Genomic DNA, 19,385 nt, shown 5'->3' with positions numbered 1-19,385 from the left:
GAGAAACAGCATAAGAGGGGAGAGGGTCAGAGGGAGAAGCAGGCTCCCCGTTGAGCCGGGAGTCCAATGTGGGACTCAATCCCAGGACTCCAGGATCATGACCTGAGCAGAAGGCAGACGCTTAACCGACTGAGCCACCCAGGCGCCCTGCAAAACCTCTTTTAAGTGTGTTACTTAACTTAAACTCACTTATATGTGGAACACCACCAAACTCATAGAATAAAAGAACAGCTCTGTGGTTACAGAGGCTGGGAGGAGGGGAAATGGAGGAAGGTGGTCAAAAGGTACAAACTTTCAGTTATGAGACAATTACTCTTCTTTTTATCTATGTGAGACAATGGATGTTAACTAAACCTATTGTGGTAATTATTTCACAATATATGTAAATCAAACCATCATGCTGTACACCTTAAACCTATTAACGGTGATGTATGTCAATAATTTCTCAATAACACTGGGGGAAAAGGTATGCAGAATAATTTTTTTATCTCCATGTAAATGTGAATAAGAATTTACATTTTATAGAGTGTTTCCATATATATTAAGGCTGGAAAACAGTAAGATTAGGTTATTAAGAGCAGAGGCTTATTATATATGTCTACTAAGACCTTCTACAAAGTAACCTCCAAATCCCAAGATGTTACCAATCTAGTAAATTACTTCCATTTTTAAAAAATCCAAGGAGGCACCTGGGTGGCTCAGTTGGTTAAGCATCTGCCTTCTGCTTAGGTCATGATCTCAGGGTTCTGGGATCTGGCCCCGTGTCAGGCCCCCTGCTTGGTGTGGAGCCTGTTTCTCCCTCTCCTCCCTGCTCGTGCACTCTCTCTCTCAAATAAATAAATAAATAAATTTTTAAAAATTCAAGAAAACGGTGGGAAAGTTTAGTTGTTTCTAATGTAACTTTGATTCAGATGTACTAGGACCCTAACTGTTTCCTTCCACTAAATCCCATGACGAGATTTTCCAATCCCACCCACACCCTTCATCTCTTCCATTTTCAATGTTAGTTCAGGTGATTTCATTGACTCCTTTCAACTTCAGAAGAACACATCTCTATAAATGACTTCCAGATCTGGATCTTCAGTCTTAGATTCCCAGTTGTTTCTAAGTCCCCTTCTCCTACCACAGTTATCTGTTAAGGGTCCTGCCATCCCTCTGGTCATCCAAACTAAGAACGTCAGAGCCCCAGGTGGCTCGTCCTTGGCCCTGGTACCTCTCTACATCCAATCTTACAGATTTCCCTCATATTCACCTTGTTCTTTCCAATCTATCATGTATACCTGTTTTAGGGGGCAATTGGGACAGAGATTCAGTCCATGCTCTGTTTGCCAAGCCACGGACCCTGGTGAGGGACAGCATCCATCTAAAGGAAGGACCACATAAAGGCATGATGTGCTCACTTAGCTCCATGCCCGTCTTGGGGAGCTTTATCTAGTGCACACAAAGCCTCCATATATGGTAGCAATGCCAAAGTCTTATACAACTTTGCCGGATTATCCAATATAGATCTGTTAAAAAATAATGACTAGTTTGTTTTATGCTGATGAAGGTTCTAATTTAAACTCTACTGCCTGATATGCAAGCCCCTTTATATTGACTTCAACCCATCTATCCTGCCTGAGTGCATACCACTCTCCTACATACAAACTAAATTCCACCCGTGACCCTTAAATTCTTTGGAAAAAGAATTCTGGATTGTTGGGTGTTTTTTTCCTTTCAGCAGTTTAAAGATGATATTGCATTGTCTTCAGGTGTTCACTGCCTCTGATGAGAGGTCTTTAATCATACTATTGTTCTCCTGGGCTGCATCTTTGGTTTTCAACAGTTTGACTATGATGTGCCTCAGAGTGATTTTCTTTGTATCTGCTAGGGGTTCATTGAGCTTCTGGGGTCTGTAAATTTCTATCTTTTCTTAAACTTGGAAAAGCTTCAGCCATTATTTCTCCCCAATTTTTTTTCTACCCCATTCTCTCTTTTCCTTCTAGGACTCTAATGATATAGTTTGGTTTTTGATATGGTTTCTTAAGCAATGAGGCTTTGCTTTTTTTCCCCCCTCTGTTTTTCAGATTACTGCATAATTTCTATTGATCTATATTCAAGTTCACTGACTCTCCTGTTTTCTGCAATTTGGTATTAAGTACATATAGTAAACTTCAAAATTTTTAGGTCTAGAATTATCAACTTTTAGTTTGAGAATTTCCATTTGGTTCCTTTTATAGTTTTAATTTCTCTGCTACGATTTCCTATTTGTTTATTCATTATCAGTATATTTTCCTTTATCCTTGAGTATAGATATAAAAGCTACTTTAAAATCCTTGCCTCTAATGTCAACATCTGTATCATCTCAGGGTCAGTTTCTGTGATCATTTCTCTCTTAAAAGTGGATCAGATTTTCCTGTATCTGCATACATCTAGTAATTTTGGATTATATTCTAGATATTGTGAAGGATATATTATTGGAGATTTGGAATTCTTTTATATTCCACCAAAATATACTGATTTTCTGTTGTTGCTATTTTAGCAGGTAATTAACTTGGCTAGTCTCAAACTCCAAACTCTGTCTCCTCTGGGCAGCAACTGAAATCTCTGTTCAGTATTTTTAGTCTTAGTTGTACATGTGTAGTTCACAGGTTGGCCCAAGATCTGGGCAGTCTCTGTGAAGTTTTGGGCTCTTCCTCTGTGGTTCTCTCCTTTCCACAATTTTCTTATTTTCCAGCTGCTATAGTCAATCTCTTCTCATTCCTCAGGCCAGGAATATTGCAGGTTTCTACTAAGTTTTAGATGGTCCATATGAGAACAACTGTGATCTGTCCTCTGGCAAAAAATTATAAAAATAAATTCACCAGCATCAATCCTCTCTTCCAGTGTGGTCTGTGCTCCACTTTCTCCCTGTTTTGGTTGCTCAACAGTGCCTTCCAGAGTTATTTCTTAGATTTTGCCCAGAGTTACAGTTACGATCTAAAGGTGGGTTGGGGACACCTCAGTGGCTCAGTTGGTTAAGCATCCAACTCTTGATCTCAGCTCAGGTCTTGATCTCAGGGTCATGAGTTCAAGCCCCACATTGGGTTCCATGCTGGGCATGGAGCCTACTTAAAAAATAATAATAAATAAAAGTGGGTTGGTCAAATAGGTGTTACTCTATAATTAATGGAAGTAGAACCCTCCTGAGTCTTCCACTCTCTGAATATACTCTGTAATTTCCTACGTCTGTATTTTTCAGAAAAACACAAAACCTCAGAGGAGGAAAAGATCAAAGGTTGCCTTCATGATCCGTTATTCTTAGAAACAACCAAAGAGCCACCCTAACACTCTCCCCCACTTCTCCCACACCAGCAGAATCTTCAGCCCTCTAGCCCTTAAGGCCTAGTTCCTTTTTAATTACCCAAAGCATTCTGCTCTTACTGATCCTGCAGTACTAATTATAATCTACCTCACATTCTAATGGTCTATGTACTGATGGTATTTTCTAAATTAAGACTGCATGAGTGTAGAGACTAATTCTTATTCATCTTGGTACCCCGTGCAGCACCTAGAATGATGTCAGCCTTCCATTAAGTACTCAGTAAATATCTGTTGAATGACTAGAAAGAAGTACCATAAAATATAAAAAGGGTAGGCCTCTCTCTGTTACCTTGCATAAAAGGTAACAATTATCTAGCATGTTGGTTTATTTAACAAAGTTTTCCTTCTTGAAAGGAGGGCATTCCCAAGAGGAGATACTATTTGCTGACCCACTGGAACATGGTGGTAAAAGTTACAAACTTTCCTAGAGTATATGGCCCCATTAGTCATCCTATTACTTTATGTACCATAGTCCTGCTCAATCTAAAATGACTTTCTGTGGATCATGGTAAGAGGTCTAAATTTCTCTGCCTGATTTTTATGGAGGATCTGTCTGAGATTTTCATTCTTATTTCCCTTTTCTAACATGTACCCTGCTCTCATTAGGCAAGTATCTTCTATTCCTCCTGAAACATTCAGTGCTTGGCTTCAGCTCATGGTTGAAATACTTTCACTCTACTCATCTAAATTCTTTTCACATATCAAGGTCAAGATGAAGTTCCTCCTGAAATCTCATGTCTCCTCAGAGTCTTCCCAATCCTTACTACCCTTACTTTTAACTCCTGATGTACTCATTATATGTACTAATGAGCACAAATCCTCAAAATAGACCGTTCTAGCTCAAACAAAGGGAAGAAGTTAGTTGATCACATCCCACATTTTGCAGATGAGGTACTTGGACCCAGAGAGGTTAAGTGATCTGCCCAAGACCACTCAGCTACAAAGTATCTGGATAAGGATTGGAATTCCTATCTCTTGATTCATTTGGACCTCTTTCTACTCTACAACATTGTCTGATATTTGTTCATGTTATTTCCTTTACTAAATTATAAACTCCTTGAAAGAAACTTCTTATACTTCTTTTATATTCCTCATAACATAGTGGCATACCAATATGGAAGCACTTAAGAAATAGTTGCTGATGGGGCGTTTGGGTGGCTGTCGTTAAGAGTCTGCCTTCAGCTCAGGTCATGATTTCAGGGTCCTAGGATCAAGCCCCACACCAGGGTCCCTGCTCCACGGGAAGCCTGCTTCTCCCTCTCCCACTCCCCCTGCTTGTGTTCCCTCTCTCGCTGTGTCTCTCTCTGTCAAATAAATAAATAAAATCTTAAAAAAAAAAAAAAAGAAATAGTTGCTGGCCACTGAATCAATGTAACAATCTTGGGAAAGGGGGAGTCTTACACAACATATATTTCTTGATTAACAATAAAAGATAAAAGAGCTAAGTAATATTTGATCCTAAAATTCACAGAAATCTTACAATTTTTTTAAGAAATCTTTTTTTCCCAAAGATTTTATTTATTTATTTGAGAGAGAGACAGAGAGAGGGCACGAGTGGGGTGAGCGGCAGAGGAAGAAGCAGAAGACTTCCTGAGGGAGCTCCATGAGGGACTCGATCCTGGGACTCTGGGATCATGACCTGAGCTGAAGGCAGATGCTTAACCGATTGAGCTACCCAGGCACCCCAATCCTACAATTTTTTGATACTACAACTCATTTCTAGTTTTTTCTCAAAATCTTTGCCTGACTTAGTATCTTTACCGAGTTATTTTAAGAGACAAAAACCGTGTATCCTAACAATTCTCAAACTTTTTTTCTATAAAATACATTTCAAAGTCATAATATATCTAACGGGATATAGGATATATCTTACTAAATATATACTTAGCATTGAACTGAGTAATCACTAATTCTGAGTCAACTGACCTAATCCAGGGAAAAGTACTACAGAGTATATCAAATCATGTGTTTTGAGGTGGGAAATAGAAAAACCTGAAAATTAAAAATCAAAGAATTACTTGATATATAAAACTTTTTGTTAAAAAACGAAAGAGCCAGTTGGTAGGTAAGCATTAGAAAAACCAGTGTTAAAACTTCAAAAAAACATCAAAAAATACCTTTAAAGTACCTATACAGTCTTTTACAGTCTTATTAATTGGTTGATCTGTGTTTCCTCAACACTTTCCAGTGTTTTCATTGATTAGATCTTCTGTTTTGAACACTATACCTTTTATTGTCTGCATTTTGTAAGGGGAGAAATTGAGGCACTGGAATGTTGAGTTACTTTCCCAAGATCACATAGCTAGTAGGTGGCAGAGTCAAGGCTTGAACTCCTCAGTACTCTGGGAATCAGATTCTGTAGTTTAGGGTTGTGATATATTTATTATTAAATCCAAGTCAGATCACTTTAAAATTAAACACAAGTTCTAATTTTAAAAAGCTAAAGACCACTTTAATTTTTAAAATTTTAATTCATACTTCTTAATCATTGAGCAGGAAAATGACACATTCCTCTCAAAGACAAAAGCAAATATTAAATATTAGTTTGTCATACTTTCTTACAGAAGTGATCTTAAAGGGAACATGAGGAGCTGTGTCTACTCCTAAATCTGATCCTCAAAATAATTCTACTCCTAAGACAAAGAAATATATTGAAGGTGTACAGTTTTCAGCACATTCATTCGTCCCTCGAGACACTCAGGGAATCCCTAGGGGCTTCCTCCCCATTACAGGGACCAGACACATTTTCATAGAAAATGAAAGCCAGCTTTCTCCCTCGGAGAAGCTTCAGGCAGCTGAGTCTAAGTCGTCAAAAGCTTGCAGAGTTTAAAATCTACAGCCATATACTGCATCACCTAAGGAGCTGTTCTTGCCCTAGCTTGGGAACGGACGGTGAGCAAGACTGCTTGGCTTCACAATGTGCCCTGTGATAGAACATTTGTCATGTGAAGAAAGTAGGAAGGTGTTTGCTCAACCCAGTTTTTCTTCATTCCTTCTGATGCTTCTCCCCTCACCCCCACCTTGACATCATGGAAATGGCCACATTCCAAGTGGCTATAGTTCCCAAATTTCTAATCCAGCCTTCTTTTATGGGCATTTCTGTAAAGGTCTTTTTTTCTTTTTCTTTTTAAACCAGCAAAATACAAAAACAAACCCATAACAACTTATAACCCAATATACAGTTATTTCCTTGGAAGATACAAATCACCATCTACAATTAGTAAAAATTGATCCTTCAATTCAACCTCCAATCTTGCTTTATCTCGAAAAATGCAAATAACACATAAAAATGTCATTTTAGCTTATTTAACAAAAATATGGGTGATTGTAACTATGAACTAAATTCCTAGGATAATGAACAAATTGCTATTAATTTTCAGCATAACTTTCTTGACAAATTGTAGGTTCATAAAATAGTACCTCTTGCATTTCACAATTTGGTTGTTCAACTACACAGAAAAATATTTTTACAAAAGTATCTTTTGTAATATTTTATAAATATTTTTACAAAAATATTTAAGGATTTCATCAGGTTTTTCAAAATTCTCTTTTAATTCATAAATATTTCAATTATTTTCTTTTAAAGCTTTTATGGTGTCATTATCCTTCTTTTTTTTTTTTCTTTCATCAAGTCGGCCAATCTTCACTTGTCAGTGGCTTTGCATGGATAGGTTTACTTTTATCTATATTGTTATGGTGGGATGTTTACTACATCAGACAAGCACTGAATGACTGGCAAAAGACTGACATGATGGGTGGAACTAGGAACTAGTATTAAGCTGTGAAAGATGTCTGAGGAAGGGCTACTTTTTTTTTTTTTAAGATTTTATTTATTTGACAGAGAAAGACACAGTGAGAGAGGGAACACAAGCAGGGAGAGTGAGAGAGGGAGAAGCAGGCTTCCCGCAGAGCAGGGAGCCCGATGTGGGCTCAATCCCCGGACCCTGGGATCATGACCCGAGCCGAAGGCAGACACTTAACTAGTGAACCACCTAGGAACCCCAGGAAGGGCTACATTTTTAAGTGGTCAGTTCATTTATGACTATTTTCTTGTTATGATAATTTTGCATTTCTTTTTTTTTGTCTTTTTAGAGAGAAAGAGCGTGTGTGCACAGGGGGAGAAAGGACAGAGGGAGAGGGAGAGAGAGAATCTTAAGCAGGCTCCACGCCCAGTGTGGAGCCCATTGTAGGGCTGAATCTTAGGACCCTAAGATCATGACCTGAGCCGAAATCAAGAGTCGGACACTTAACCGACTGAGCCACCCAAGTGCCCTGATAATTTTGCATTACTTTGCAAACTTATAACTGTGGCAATTCAGATACTGAATACTTGCATGAAGAGGACTCTTGAAATCATTCAGTTTCAGATGTAACCTAAAATTCTTAATTAATTAAAATGATCTTCTGAATCAGGCTAAATAGTTCAGTAAACAAAAATCATTCAATAAGGGAAAAAAACACATCTAACCCCAAGTGAAAAAGCAGGCATCTGGTATGTCTCAGACAGTCCCAGCTTTAGATGGCTTGGTTTTCTGGGAAGCTCTTAAAGCTTGAGACTCACCCAACCACCACACCTGACACCACCATGAAACAAAATCTTTGGCAAGGAGTGAATGGGTTGATGGTCTGTAAAGATTATTTTTGAGCCATGGCCCCTTCCAAGAAAAAAATGATATATTTATAGATTTATATAGTAGGTAGAAATTTGTCTATTAGTGCCATCATAGATAAAAGAAGGTTTTGACTGTAAGCCATTGATGTATGCCATAAGTAAAACTTAAAAAGCCCAGATCATTCTCCTCTTCTCACACCTCTCTCCCTCCCTGCTCCAAGGTTAACATCTAGCTTCTTGGTATCTCTGGGATTCTCTTTCTTTGCAAGTCTACAATTCAATATTGTCATGCCCAGAAAAGGAAACCCAATTAGGAGAGCCCCATAGCACCTGCAAAATAATAAAGCACACATTGCCGTGTATTAAGCATTATTCTAGGCACTTTATATGTATTAACTCATTTAATATTTACAATAGGTAGGCACTATTATTGTGCCCATTTTATAGGTGGAGAAATTGAGGCACTGAGATGTTAAGTTACTTTCACAAGATCATATGGTTAGCAAGTGGCAGAACCGGGGTTTGAACTCCTTGCTAGTCTGGGAATTAGATTCTGTGCTCTTAATCACTACACTCCATCTGAAAATGTTCTGGACAAGTTACATCAAATCTTCAATTCTGGTTCGACCATGAAATACAATCAGATACTTGTGAGTTCCCATATCTGAGCTAACCTTTGAGCTTTTTATGGAGCATGAAGCTTGCTGGGAAACAGACATCCTCCAGTGTGAGAGCCCCCTCTGTGCTGAGACTCTTAGTACAGGACTGTCCAACTCATGTGGCTTGGCAGATCCACACTATCCAGTAGCTGTGCTACTGACCCCTGTGTCTTCCTGAAAGCTGGAAAAGACCTATACCTCCAGGCTAGTGACCTTAGGCAGCCTCATTCCTTCACTGTTTAATAAAAATATTATCATTTTCTCTCCCTGTCATGATATGAAAAAGGTTGGGAAGCCCTGCTTTAGGGAACTGTGGAAGGGTAAAAGAGAAAATATTTGGGTGGTCTTTGTTCCCTGTCATCCCTGTCACTCTCTCCATATCAAAGCTATAGCAAGGGAAAGTGAGGCAGATTCATCTCTATGGACATGACTTGTTCAGGTTTCCTTGACATAGTTACTTGGCTCAAGTAGAGGGCAGTGGAGAAGTCAGAAATACTGTTACTTAAGTCAGTGGCTCTCAAAATACAGTTCTTAGATCTCTAGAGGTCCCTGAGACACTTTCAGGGGTCCTTGAGGTCAAAACTTTCTATAATAACACTAGGACACTATTTACCTTTTCCACTCTGGTGGGACATTTGCAGTAATGGGGCAAAAGCAATGGTGGGTAAAACTGCTGGCACTTAAGCATGAATCAAAGCAGTGGCACCAAACCATATTGTATTCTTCACTGCCCGTGTACTCACAATAAAAAATAAAATAAAATAAATTAATAAATTCAGTTCTACTTAAGAACATCCTTAGGGGAAAAAAAAAGAACATCCTTAGAGACTCAGTAAAAAGGATTTTGTTAAATCTTAACCCTTAAGAACACATCTTTTTAGTACTCTTTGTGGTGAAGGAAGTACACATAAAGTATTTCTGCTATACACCAAATATAATGGTTGTCTTGAGGAAAAGCATGTGTCCAGTTGCTTGAGTTGCTAGCTGAACTAGCCACTTTCATCATGGAACATCATTTTTATTTGAAAGACTAAGTTACAGGTAAACTATGGTTATTCAGACTGGGCAGACATTTTCTTACAATGTTCCACAGACAGTTTCTTGAAAATGAACCAAGTAAGACTTTCACTTCAAGGAAAACAACTAAAAGTAATTTGTTGCTAGTGATAAGATTTGAGCAAATAAGTGAAAATTAGAATTTTGGAAAACTTGTTGCTGCCATCATGAACTTGACAGCTTTCCAATTCTTAAACATTTTTTTCTGATGAGACTGGTGACATTAAGGAATCTAATGCTTTGATATTATATAATTAAATGTGGCAACATTTGAAAGATCTATATAACTCAATCAACCAATATTTTCCAATAACCACTGCATAAAGATCCATTTAAAGTTCAAGAAGGAGGGGTGCCTGGGTGGCTCAGTCAGTTAAATGTCTGCCTTCGGCTCAGGTCATGATTTCGGGGTCCTGGGATTGAGCCTTGCGTCAGGGTCCCTGCTCAGTGAGGAGTCCACTACTCCCTCTCCCTTTGCCCCTCCCCCTGCTCACACTCTCTCTCTCAAATAAATAAAAAATCTTTAAAAGAAAAATAAAGTTCAAGAGGATTAATGGAAGGGCGCCTGGGTGGCTCAGTCGGTTAAGCATCTGCCTTCGGCTCAGGTCATGATCCCAGGGTCCTGGGATGGAGCCCCATGTCAGGCTCCCTGCTCAGCGGGAGTCTACTTCTCCCTCTCTCTCTGCTGCTCCCCCTGCTTGTGCTCTCTTGTTCATGCTCTCTCTCTCAAATAAATAAATACAATCTTTTAAAAAAAGGATTAGTGGATTTTAATATAATAGTATGTCAAAAATACACTGATACTGTCTCAGATTCTTGTAACTAACAGTTTAAAATCTACTTGGAGTGCCTGGGTGGCTCAGTCGGTTAAGCGTCTGCCTTCAGCTCAGGTCATGATCCCGGAGTCCCAGGATAGAGCCCTATGGCTGGGTCCCTGTTCAGTGGGGATCTGCTTCTCCCTTGCCCTCTGCCCCTCCCCCTGCTCCTTCTCTCTCTGTCTCTCTCTCTCACTCTCTCTCATCTCAAATAAATAAATAAATAAATAAATAAAAATAAACTCTGGAAATAAAATCTACTTGTCAAATTTTTTTTAAAAAATGTAAATAGACTTTTTTAGAATAGTTCTAGATTTACAGAAAAATTGAAAAGATAGTACAGAGTTTTCATACACTTCCAAATCCAGTTTCCCCTATTATTAACATCTTACATTAGCATGGCACATTTGTTACAATTAATGAACCAATATTGATATACTATTAACTGAAGTCCATATTTTGTTCAGATTTCCTTACTTTTTACTTAAGGTTCTTTTTCTGTTCCAGGATCCCATTGAGGATACCATATTACCTCTTAGTGATCATGGCTCTTAGGCTCCCCTCTGCTGTGACAGTTTCTCATACTTTCCTTATTTTTGATGATCTTGATAGTTTTGAAGAGTACTGCCCAGTTATTTTGTAGAATGTCCCTCAGCTAGAATTTGCCTGATATTTTTCTCATGATTAGAGTGGAATTATGGGTAATGGGAGAAAGACCACAGAGGTCAAGTGCTATTTTCATCACATCATATCAAGGGCATAAACTATCAACATGAATCATTGCTGTTGATGTTAATGTTGATCACACTTGCCTGAGGTAGTGTTTGTCAGGTTTCTCTAATATAAAGTTACTCTTTTCCCACTTTCCATACTGTGCTTTTTGGAAGGAAGTTCTTATTGAATTTTCATGTAGCATCAAAAAGGAGCATCCACAATTATCTGATAAGGCTATTAAAATATTTTTCCCATTTCGAACTACATATCTGTATGAGACCAGATTTTCTTATATACTCCAACCAAAACAACGTATCATAATAGATTGAATGTAGAAGCAGATATGAGGATGTCCCTATCTCCTATTAAGCCAGATATTAAAGAGCTTTGCAAAAAATATAATATATTGTCACTCTTCTTACTAAGTTACTTTCACTTTGGAATATACTTTTCATAAAAGCGATATTTATGTTAATTTGATGGGCTGAATATAATGGGTTTTATCATTGTTATTTTAAATCAATTATAAATACTTTAAAATTTTATCAGTTTTAATTTCTAAAACATAGAGTAAATATTAAGAGAGACAACCCATATAAACAAAAGCTCTTTGGGTTCCTCAATAATTTTTTTTTTTTTTAAGATTTTATTTATTTATTTGAGAGAGAGAGAATGAGAGAGACAGAGAGCATGAGGGGGGAAGGGTCAGAGGGAGAAGCAGACTCCTCGCTGAGCAAGGAGCCCGATGCGGGACTCGATCCCGGGACTCCAGGATCATGACCTGAGCCGAAGGCAGTCGCTTAACCAACTGAGCCACCCAGGCGCCCTCCTCAATAATTTTTAAGAGTGTAAAGGGGTCCTGAAACCAAATAGTTTGAGAACCACTTGCTTTAGGGTTAAGCTTTTGTAGACCAAAAATGAAAGAACACTGTTCAAAGTGAGCCAAAACTGAATTCTAAAGGCTTAATGAGTAAACTGACTATACCTAAATTTTCCTTATTGAAAAATGTAATTTTTACACCTGCAGAAAATTGTTTCCTCAACTCATAACTGTGCTCACAAGTAACTATTTGCAAGAGTAGTTTGTTATTTGTGTCTTAAAAATAATGACAGGTAGCCAGGTGTGTTTGTAAAAAGTCTAAGCAGAGAAATATATCAGTTGATGCATATGCATGGGTATACACATGTTCCCTGTCAACTTCTTGTTTATTAGCTTTTTTCTTCTTTGGTTTTTAGTATTCAAGGAATGGAGATCCATCAGATACATGTTTTGGCCTTCATCTATCTATTAATCTTGATTATATCAAATTAGTTTATATGTGGTTAGACTTATAACTGTACCTAACAGTATCTCTTGGGGAATTGTTAAAAAACATTTCACTTCTCTATCTCTATTTTATGCTTTATTTCATTTCATGTATTCCAAATGAAACCACCAGATGGGAACTACTTCTGGTTTGTGTCCCGTGCTTGGTACACTCTCAGTAAATACTAAAGGATGAATAGCTTTTATCTCTACTACTTGGCCAAGAGTCAAGGCTGATGGTGTTGGATGTCAACAGTGGTGATTAGCATCAGGGAATAAGGGCATTAATCACCAGAACTGAGGCAGCCCAGGAATCTCCCTGGCCTTTTACCTTCCCAGCAGCAAAACCATTCCTGCAGCATTGCTGATCTGTGTGTGCCATTTCCCAAATATGCTGAGCTCGGGCAATACCATGTCCAAATAAGCAGGCAGACAGCCTGGCTAAAGCATGGGGGGGGGACAGGTATGGCAGAAGTGAGATTACAAAGAGCTTAGTAGAGAATGGGTCAGATCCTTATAAGGAGGATGTGAATCCAATGTCAAAAATTATCCCTAAATCTTTTTGTCCTCTCTTTCCATCCTCACATTCCTCATCAACCCTTAAGTTAAACATTCATAATCTTGGTGTTGAAAGACACTTGAAAGTTATCTTATCCATCTGTTCAACCAATCCTGAATCCTCCCTACAAACTCTAGTCCTTTAGCTGCCTTGCAATGTCAATTTGCAGGATGCAGTTAGAATGCAGTTAGACTGGGTGGCTCAGTCATTAAGCATCTGCCTTCAGCTCAGGTCATGATCCCAGGGTCCTGGGATCGAGCCCCGCATTGGGCTCCCTGCTCAGCAGGAAGCCTGCTTCTCCATCTCCCACTTCCCCTGCTTGTGTTCCCTCTCTTGCTGTCTCTTTCTGTCAAATAAATAAATAAATTCTTAAAAAAAAAAAAAAAAAGAATGTGTGAGAAGGAATTTAGGACACATGCCATTAAATGTAAAATTTCGGGGTGCCTGGGTGGCTCAGTTGGTTAGGCAACTGCCTTCGGCTCAGGTCGTGATCCTGGAGTTCCGGGATCGAGTCCCGCATCGGGCTCCCTGCTCGGCGGGGAGTCTGCTTCTCCCTCTGGCCCTCCCCCCTCTCATGTGCTCTCTCTCTCTCATTCTTGCTCTCAAATAAATAGATAAAATCTTTAAAAAAAAAAAAAGTTTAAAATGTAAAATTTCAACACACATACCTGGACCTAGCCTGTTTCACATGGGTCCCGAGAATTATATAAAAAGGGTGGAATAAAATCTTGTGATTGACTTATACCATAATTTGATTTAAAAAGGTAAGATATACATTAGTAACATTTTACCTGAATTTATTTAATTGTTCTGAAACTTTGTAAATAAAGGAAAAAGAATTCTCTGCAACAACCTTCTTCCCCACCACCTCCCCAGAGTAGACTATGAAGATTTGGGCCCCTGAGTAGTGGCCTTTTCCTGGCACTAAGTGTCTCCTGAAATAACACATAAAAAATATAAATACTCAGTGACTGCTCCAAGAGACCATCTTTGCCCAAGATACAACAGGTCTGTCCTTCCCCTTTCCTCACTAGGTCCCCTTTTGTGGAAGAAAGAGGAGCTTCATCTTTTCAATATACAAGATTTTTCTCTTTGCCCAAGATACAACAGGTCTGTCCTTCCCTTTCCTCACTAGGTCCCCTTTTGTGGAAGGAAGAGGAGCTTCATCTTTTCAATATACAAGATTTTTCTCAAGTTTATTTCTCTAGCAGAGTAAGTAAATCTTAAATGGAAGCCTTAAGAGAATTTTGTCTAGAGATAATAGGTTATTAGGACCTTGACGAAACTGACCCCATAGAAATGTGAAGGGTCCATACGACCTAGGATGACTTTCCATACCACCAATGATGATATTTTTGCCCTGTCAGAGGATCTTACTTGATCTTAAATCTTATCGATTTGAAGTGCTTTATTTCTCTAATAATAATTGCATATTAGATTCATCTCTCTGGTTTAAAAATTACAAATTTACACTGGTTAAAGGTAAATAAGTCATTAGCTTTTGAGAAAAGTACTCACAAAATGGCTGGCAGCTACAAAGACTTTCTCTTCTTCACTGAAAACAATTCTTTTTTAGTTATCTTAAAACTTGAGATAAGTCAGAGACCACTTACAGGACAATTGAGAAATTATGCTTAAAGTTATGTATAATTTGGATTTGTTTTTCTCAAGATTTACAGTCAATAAATATATTGAATATCCACTGAGTAGAGCTTTTAAAAGACAGAATTCATATCAATAATGAATTTGCAATCAAGGTCTTTCTCATTTATATGAATGTGTGTGTTACAAACATTTTTTCCTCTGTTGAATATATTATTATATAATATAGATGTCACAGAAATAGGAATTCACTCTTTTTGTAGCCCAAACAGATCAGAAATGGCAATCACAGGTGGGCACTGAGAATGAGGGCTAGAAATTCTCTCGTGTCATTCGTCTCGAATCATCTACCATGATTCCTTGGATCATGGTAGTATTACTTCATCTTCCTCGCCCCAATACTAACCTCACCACAATGACAAAAAACATAATTCTCTTATGTTTTACTTTCACAAAACATCCCTGAAACTGGTTTCTGTTTGCTTCCAGCAACAGTTGATAGTTCTCTCCGTATTTCCAATTTTGCTTTAGCATCCTTCTTAAGTGCAAATTTTGAGCCAACGTCTATAAAAGGCACATGACATAGACGGATGAGTATTTCCCTTCATGAGACTGTTAAATCAGTGCCGACTCTGGGAACAGTATTTTAAAATGTGAACCAGGCAGAGAGGAAAATACGAGGTATTTTAACAAGTGAAAAGGCCAATGAGTCTGGATGTGTCTGGATACTTACTCTCTCACACAGCTCTTCAAATGTGCAGTCAGCGACAGTTCCACATGCTTTATGCAGCCGCAGCTCTCTGCCTTGCACTTTTAGAATCCTTGGTCTAGTTACTATGGGAACAGGAACAAAGACTCAATCTTGTCTGGATAATTACTATAAAATTCATCTCTTACAGATAGGAAATGCATAGCTTGATGAATAATAGCACATGATTCAACACATAAATTAGACAAAATGCTGATACAATGACTGCCACTTGAGTGTGGCATCAACCCATATACAGCAATGGAACTTATTAATTGGTCAGTGGAGATTGGGCATTGTGTTCTAAATGTATTCTCTTTCAAGAGAAATTAACTTACGTACAATCATTTTGTTTCTGAGCCAGCTCATCAAACAACTTATCCATGACAGCCTCCACATCAGCTTCACTTGTGCTACAGTGAAAAGAATAATAGAATATGAAATTAATAACACTTGAAGCCAACATCAAACAGCTGCCTGAGCCTGCTTAGCTTTTTGCCCACAAAAAAAGAGAACAGGATGTTATGCTCTAAATACAAACATTAGATTTAGAATACACTTAAAAGCAGAGAATATTAACTCTCAGGTAGATGATTCTGCCTTATTTGCATACACTGAAAGACTTCTGTGCTTCTGGCTGTTTCCAGTAATGAGACGATACAGGCAGAGTAAATCCATTAATACTATGTGTACACAATGAGAAGAAAGGCTTCTGGCTCTCTCTTGCATGCAAAACAAGAGCAAATAGACAAGGCAGTCAAGCATCCAGCAAAGTATCCTTTGAAATCTCAACTGAGAGGGTACATGTGAAATTAAATATTGAAGCTGCTTAAAAAAAAAAAAAATCAAGTCAAGCCACTGACTGAGAGGATCAAACATCCAGAATTAAATCACCAGCTTCAAAATACCAACTTGATCTGCACATCAATAACTTTATGGGACTTCGAATATAAGGACAATTATAGACCACACAGTTTCTCTCAAAAATGTCCTTGTCAGAAATTCAAGAAAACTCTCTCCTTCTGTGATGCCTACCATTGCGGCTCCTACGGAAGTTAGTCTCATCAAAGAATCCTTTGTATTCTAATTACAAATCGCCATATGGTTTAGGGAACCCACATACACAAATGTGATAACACTATGCCCTTTCTTCCTGTCACTTTTTTTAAAGAGGGGTTTGTAAATTAACTGTCAATAAAATAAAATATCTGGCAGAAGAAATAAATGCTGTTAAAAAAAAAAACTTCAAGTGTAAATGTAAGTTTACTTCAACTCTACATACAAACTTATACAGTATGACCTGCCGATATGCTTAATTTTGCTTATCTAGGTGTGGAAGCAATTAAACTCAATTCTGGACATTCATCTTAATAAAGTCTTTTTGAAAACTAATATGACAAATTATTTTTTAAGTGTAAAAGAAACCAAACTCATTTCTCCCTTGAGATAATTACCAGGTGGCAGGCATTTAACAAGCACCTAATTCTTCAACTGTTGTACAGCAAATGCTTTTAAAATGCAGGACAGCACACGGTCATTATGAAGGGTTTTGGAATTGTACCCTCCAAGTGATAACCATTCCACCTCAAAGGATATTAAAAACATCATCTGCAATGGTTAACTTTGCAGGGGAAATGCTATTTGACTTAAGTAAAGGCTTTATGACATTTGAATTGGGTAGTATTACATAATAAAATGACACTACACAAAGGGATTATAGAGACAAAAAACAATTTTAAAGGTACAAAGAAATCGCACAAGCCAATATAAATGTCAGTGTCTACACCAAGCACATGTATGTTTATATGGCTTTGCCAACATTATTCTTGGGAATTCATTTGGAATTGTCCCCACCTTGTTATAGTGGCATAAACACACTCAACTATTGGAAAAGAAGCAAAGGTACTTTTTAAGGGCTATAAAACAGAAGGAGCAAAACCAGCCACCCAGGGTTTCTGCTGGCTTGCAGAAAGTTAACTTCTTCTTAGGAGAGGCATGTTACCCAACAGAGGAGGAGAAATGAATTCTGAAAAATAACCAAGACAGTCACATTTCTAAGAGCATATTTAGTGAATAAACAATTGCTTACAAATTTCCTCAGTAGTGATTTCTCGTTTACTCAGTGCTCTAATATACTATAATATTAAAATGTGGCTCACAAGACTTCAGTCAGGCCACATCTTCTGCATCATCAATGAAATTACTATATATGATTTACTTACAGTGAAATTATATGTGAAGTGGCATAATTATTTTATTATAGCAGTATCTTATAAAAAATTCTACATGGGGCACCAGGGTGGCTCAGTCGGTTAAGTGTCTGACTCTTGGTTTTGGCTCAGGTCATGATCTCAGAGTTCTGTGATTGAGCCCTGTATGGAGCTCTACACTGAGCATGGAACCTGCTTAAGATTCTCTTTCTCTCTCCCTCTGCCCCTCCACCCCCATCCCTGCTTGCGCGTGCACACTCTCTTTCAAAAATAGATAGATAGATAGATAGATAGATAGATAGATAGATAGATAGATAAAATTTTATTAAATTATTGTAAAAAGTTACTCAGAAGTTACAACATGCAAAATAAAAATTTTTACTGGTGTTAAGTGGCCTAAAAATAAATATTCACAAAAGTAGTTCATGTAACTTAAAATTGAACAGCCTGTTATCCATCTAAGCCAAATTGTACTTGACCTCAGGGAGTGAGTTCTATTGACCAGTTGAAGGGCAGAAACCTCAGCTTCATATTGTTTTAAAAGCGGGAGGGGCTAGTATGTGTTTTGGTTTTATTAGATATATCTCTGTATTGACATGAAATAAATGAGGATGCTGTGGAAGAAATCCTTACCAGAAATGAACTTATTCATAATCCCTTAACAGATAATTTACAAGAAAACACTAGTCTTCTCACACTCCACTCAGACCAGATTTCCCCTACTTAAAAGGATGCATCAATCAGAGCTCATTAACTTTTTTGAAGGATGAGAATTAGGAAAGTAAAAAGAGAAATTAAAACTTACCTGTCCATATTAGCTTAAAAGATTCAGAGTTTTACTCATTATCCAGGTTCATATCTGGTTTATACATCTTTGAATATGTTTTGTAATTCTAGTAAAAAATTTAGATGGTTCTGAACTATTTCAATGTGTCACACAAAGAATAACAAAGGCTGCATTTATCAAGCAACTACTATGTAACAGTTAGTTTACCTATACTACCCCCACCTGTCCATGTAGTATTTGCTATTATCCTATTTTTACAGACGAGAAAACCGAGACTCAGAGAATTCAGCCCTCACTTATCTAAGATCTGAAAAATTAAAAATTTAAAATTTTGTATAACCAAGTATTATAAATAAAATACACAGGCAGAGCAACCAGGAAACACAGTAGCAACATGTATGGCATATTATTATCAAATGTATTAAAAATTAATACAATTTTAATACCACAAATAGAGAAACTGACAAAGGATCTGGAAAGGAAAATTGCATTAAAAAAAAGCTCGATGGGCAAGAAGCCTATGTAAAATCATTCATTTACTAGTGATAACAAATGCAAAGTAAAATCATGCAATACTATTCTTTTATCTAAACTAGCAGAGATGAGGAAAAAGCTAGAGCAAGCCTAGGTAAGGAGAAAATGGACCCTCTTCACATACTGCTGGGAGTGGTATAAAATTGGTACAAGATTTCAGGGCAACCAGATAATTTGTGATAAAAGCGTTAAAAACATGCATACCGCATCACCCAGCTATTCCACTCATAAGAATTTCACCTATGGAAATAATAATGGTTAACAACTACAAGGATGTTCATTGTGACACCTCTAACATCAAAAAAGTGAGAAAAAAACAACCCTGGGGCGCCTGGGTGGCTCAGTCATTAAGCATCTGCCTTCAGCTCAGGTCGTAGTCCCAGGGTCCTGGGATCCAGCCCCGAGTCGGGCTCCCTGCTCAGCGGGGAGTCTGCTTCTCCC

At 37.8% G+C, this 19,385-nt stretch overlaps 1 protein-coding gene across 1 annotated transcript in view; it reads right to left on the bottom strand.

The window, feature by feature from the left end:
* The window catches only part of AFG1L (AFG1 like ATPase), a 226,300-nt gene that overhangs the window by 22,075 nt on the left and 184,840 nt on the right, over positions 1-19,385 (bottom strand). Inside the window, exons 10-11 of the mRNA XM_034991745.1 lie at positions 15,756-15,826; positions 15,399-15,499 (exon numbers count right to left, since the gene is read on the bottom strand). Of these exons, the coding sequence (XP_034847636.1) occupies positions 15,399-15,499; positions 15,756-15,826 (172 nt within the window). The remainder of the gene's footprint in view (positions 1-15,398; positions 15,500-15,755; positions 15,827-19,385) is intronic.

The sequence above is a fragment of the Mirounga leonina genome, unplaced genomic scaffold, assembly GCF_011800145.1.
Source record: "Mirounga leonina isolate KUSES-001 unplaced genomic scaffold, KU_Mleo_1.0 Mir_53, whole genome shotgun sequence".
Taxonomy (NCBI): domain Eukaryota; kingdom Metazoa; phylum Chordata; class Mammalia; order Carnivora; family Phocidae; genus Mirounga; species Mirounga leonina.
Note: the sequence above shows the minus strand (reverse complement) of the source record. Positions and strands in the feature narration are given on the sequence as shown.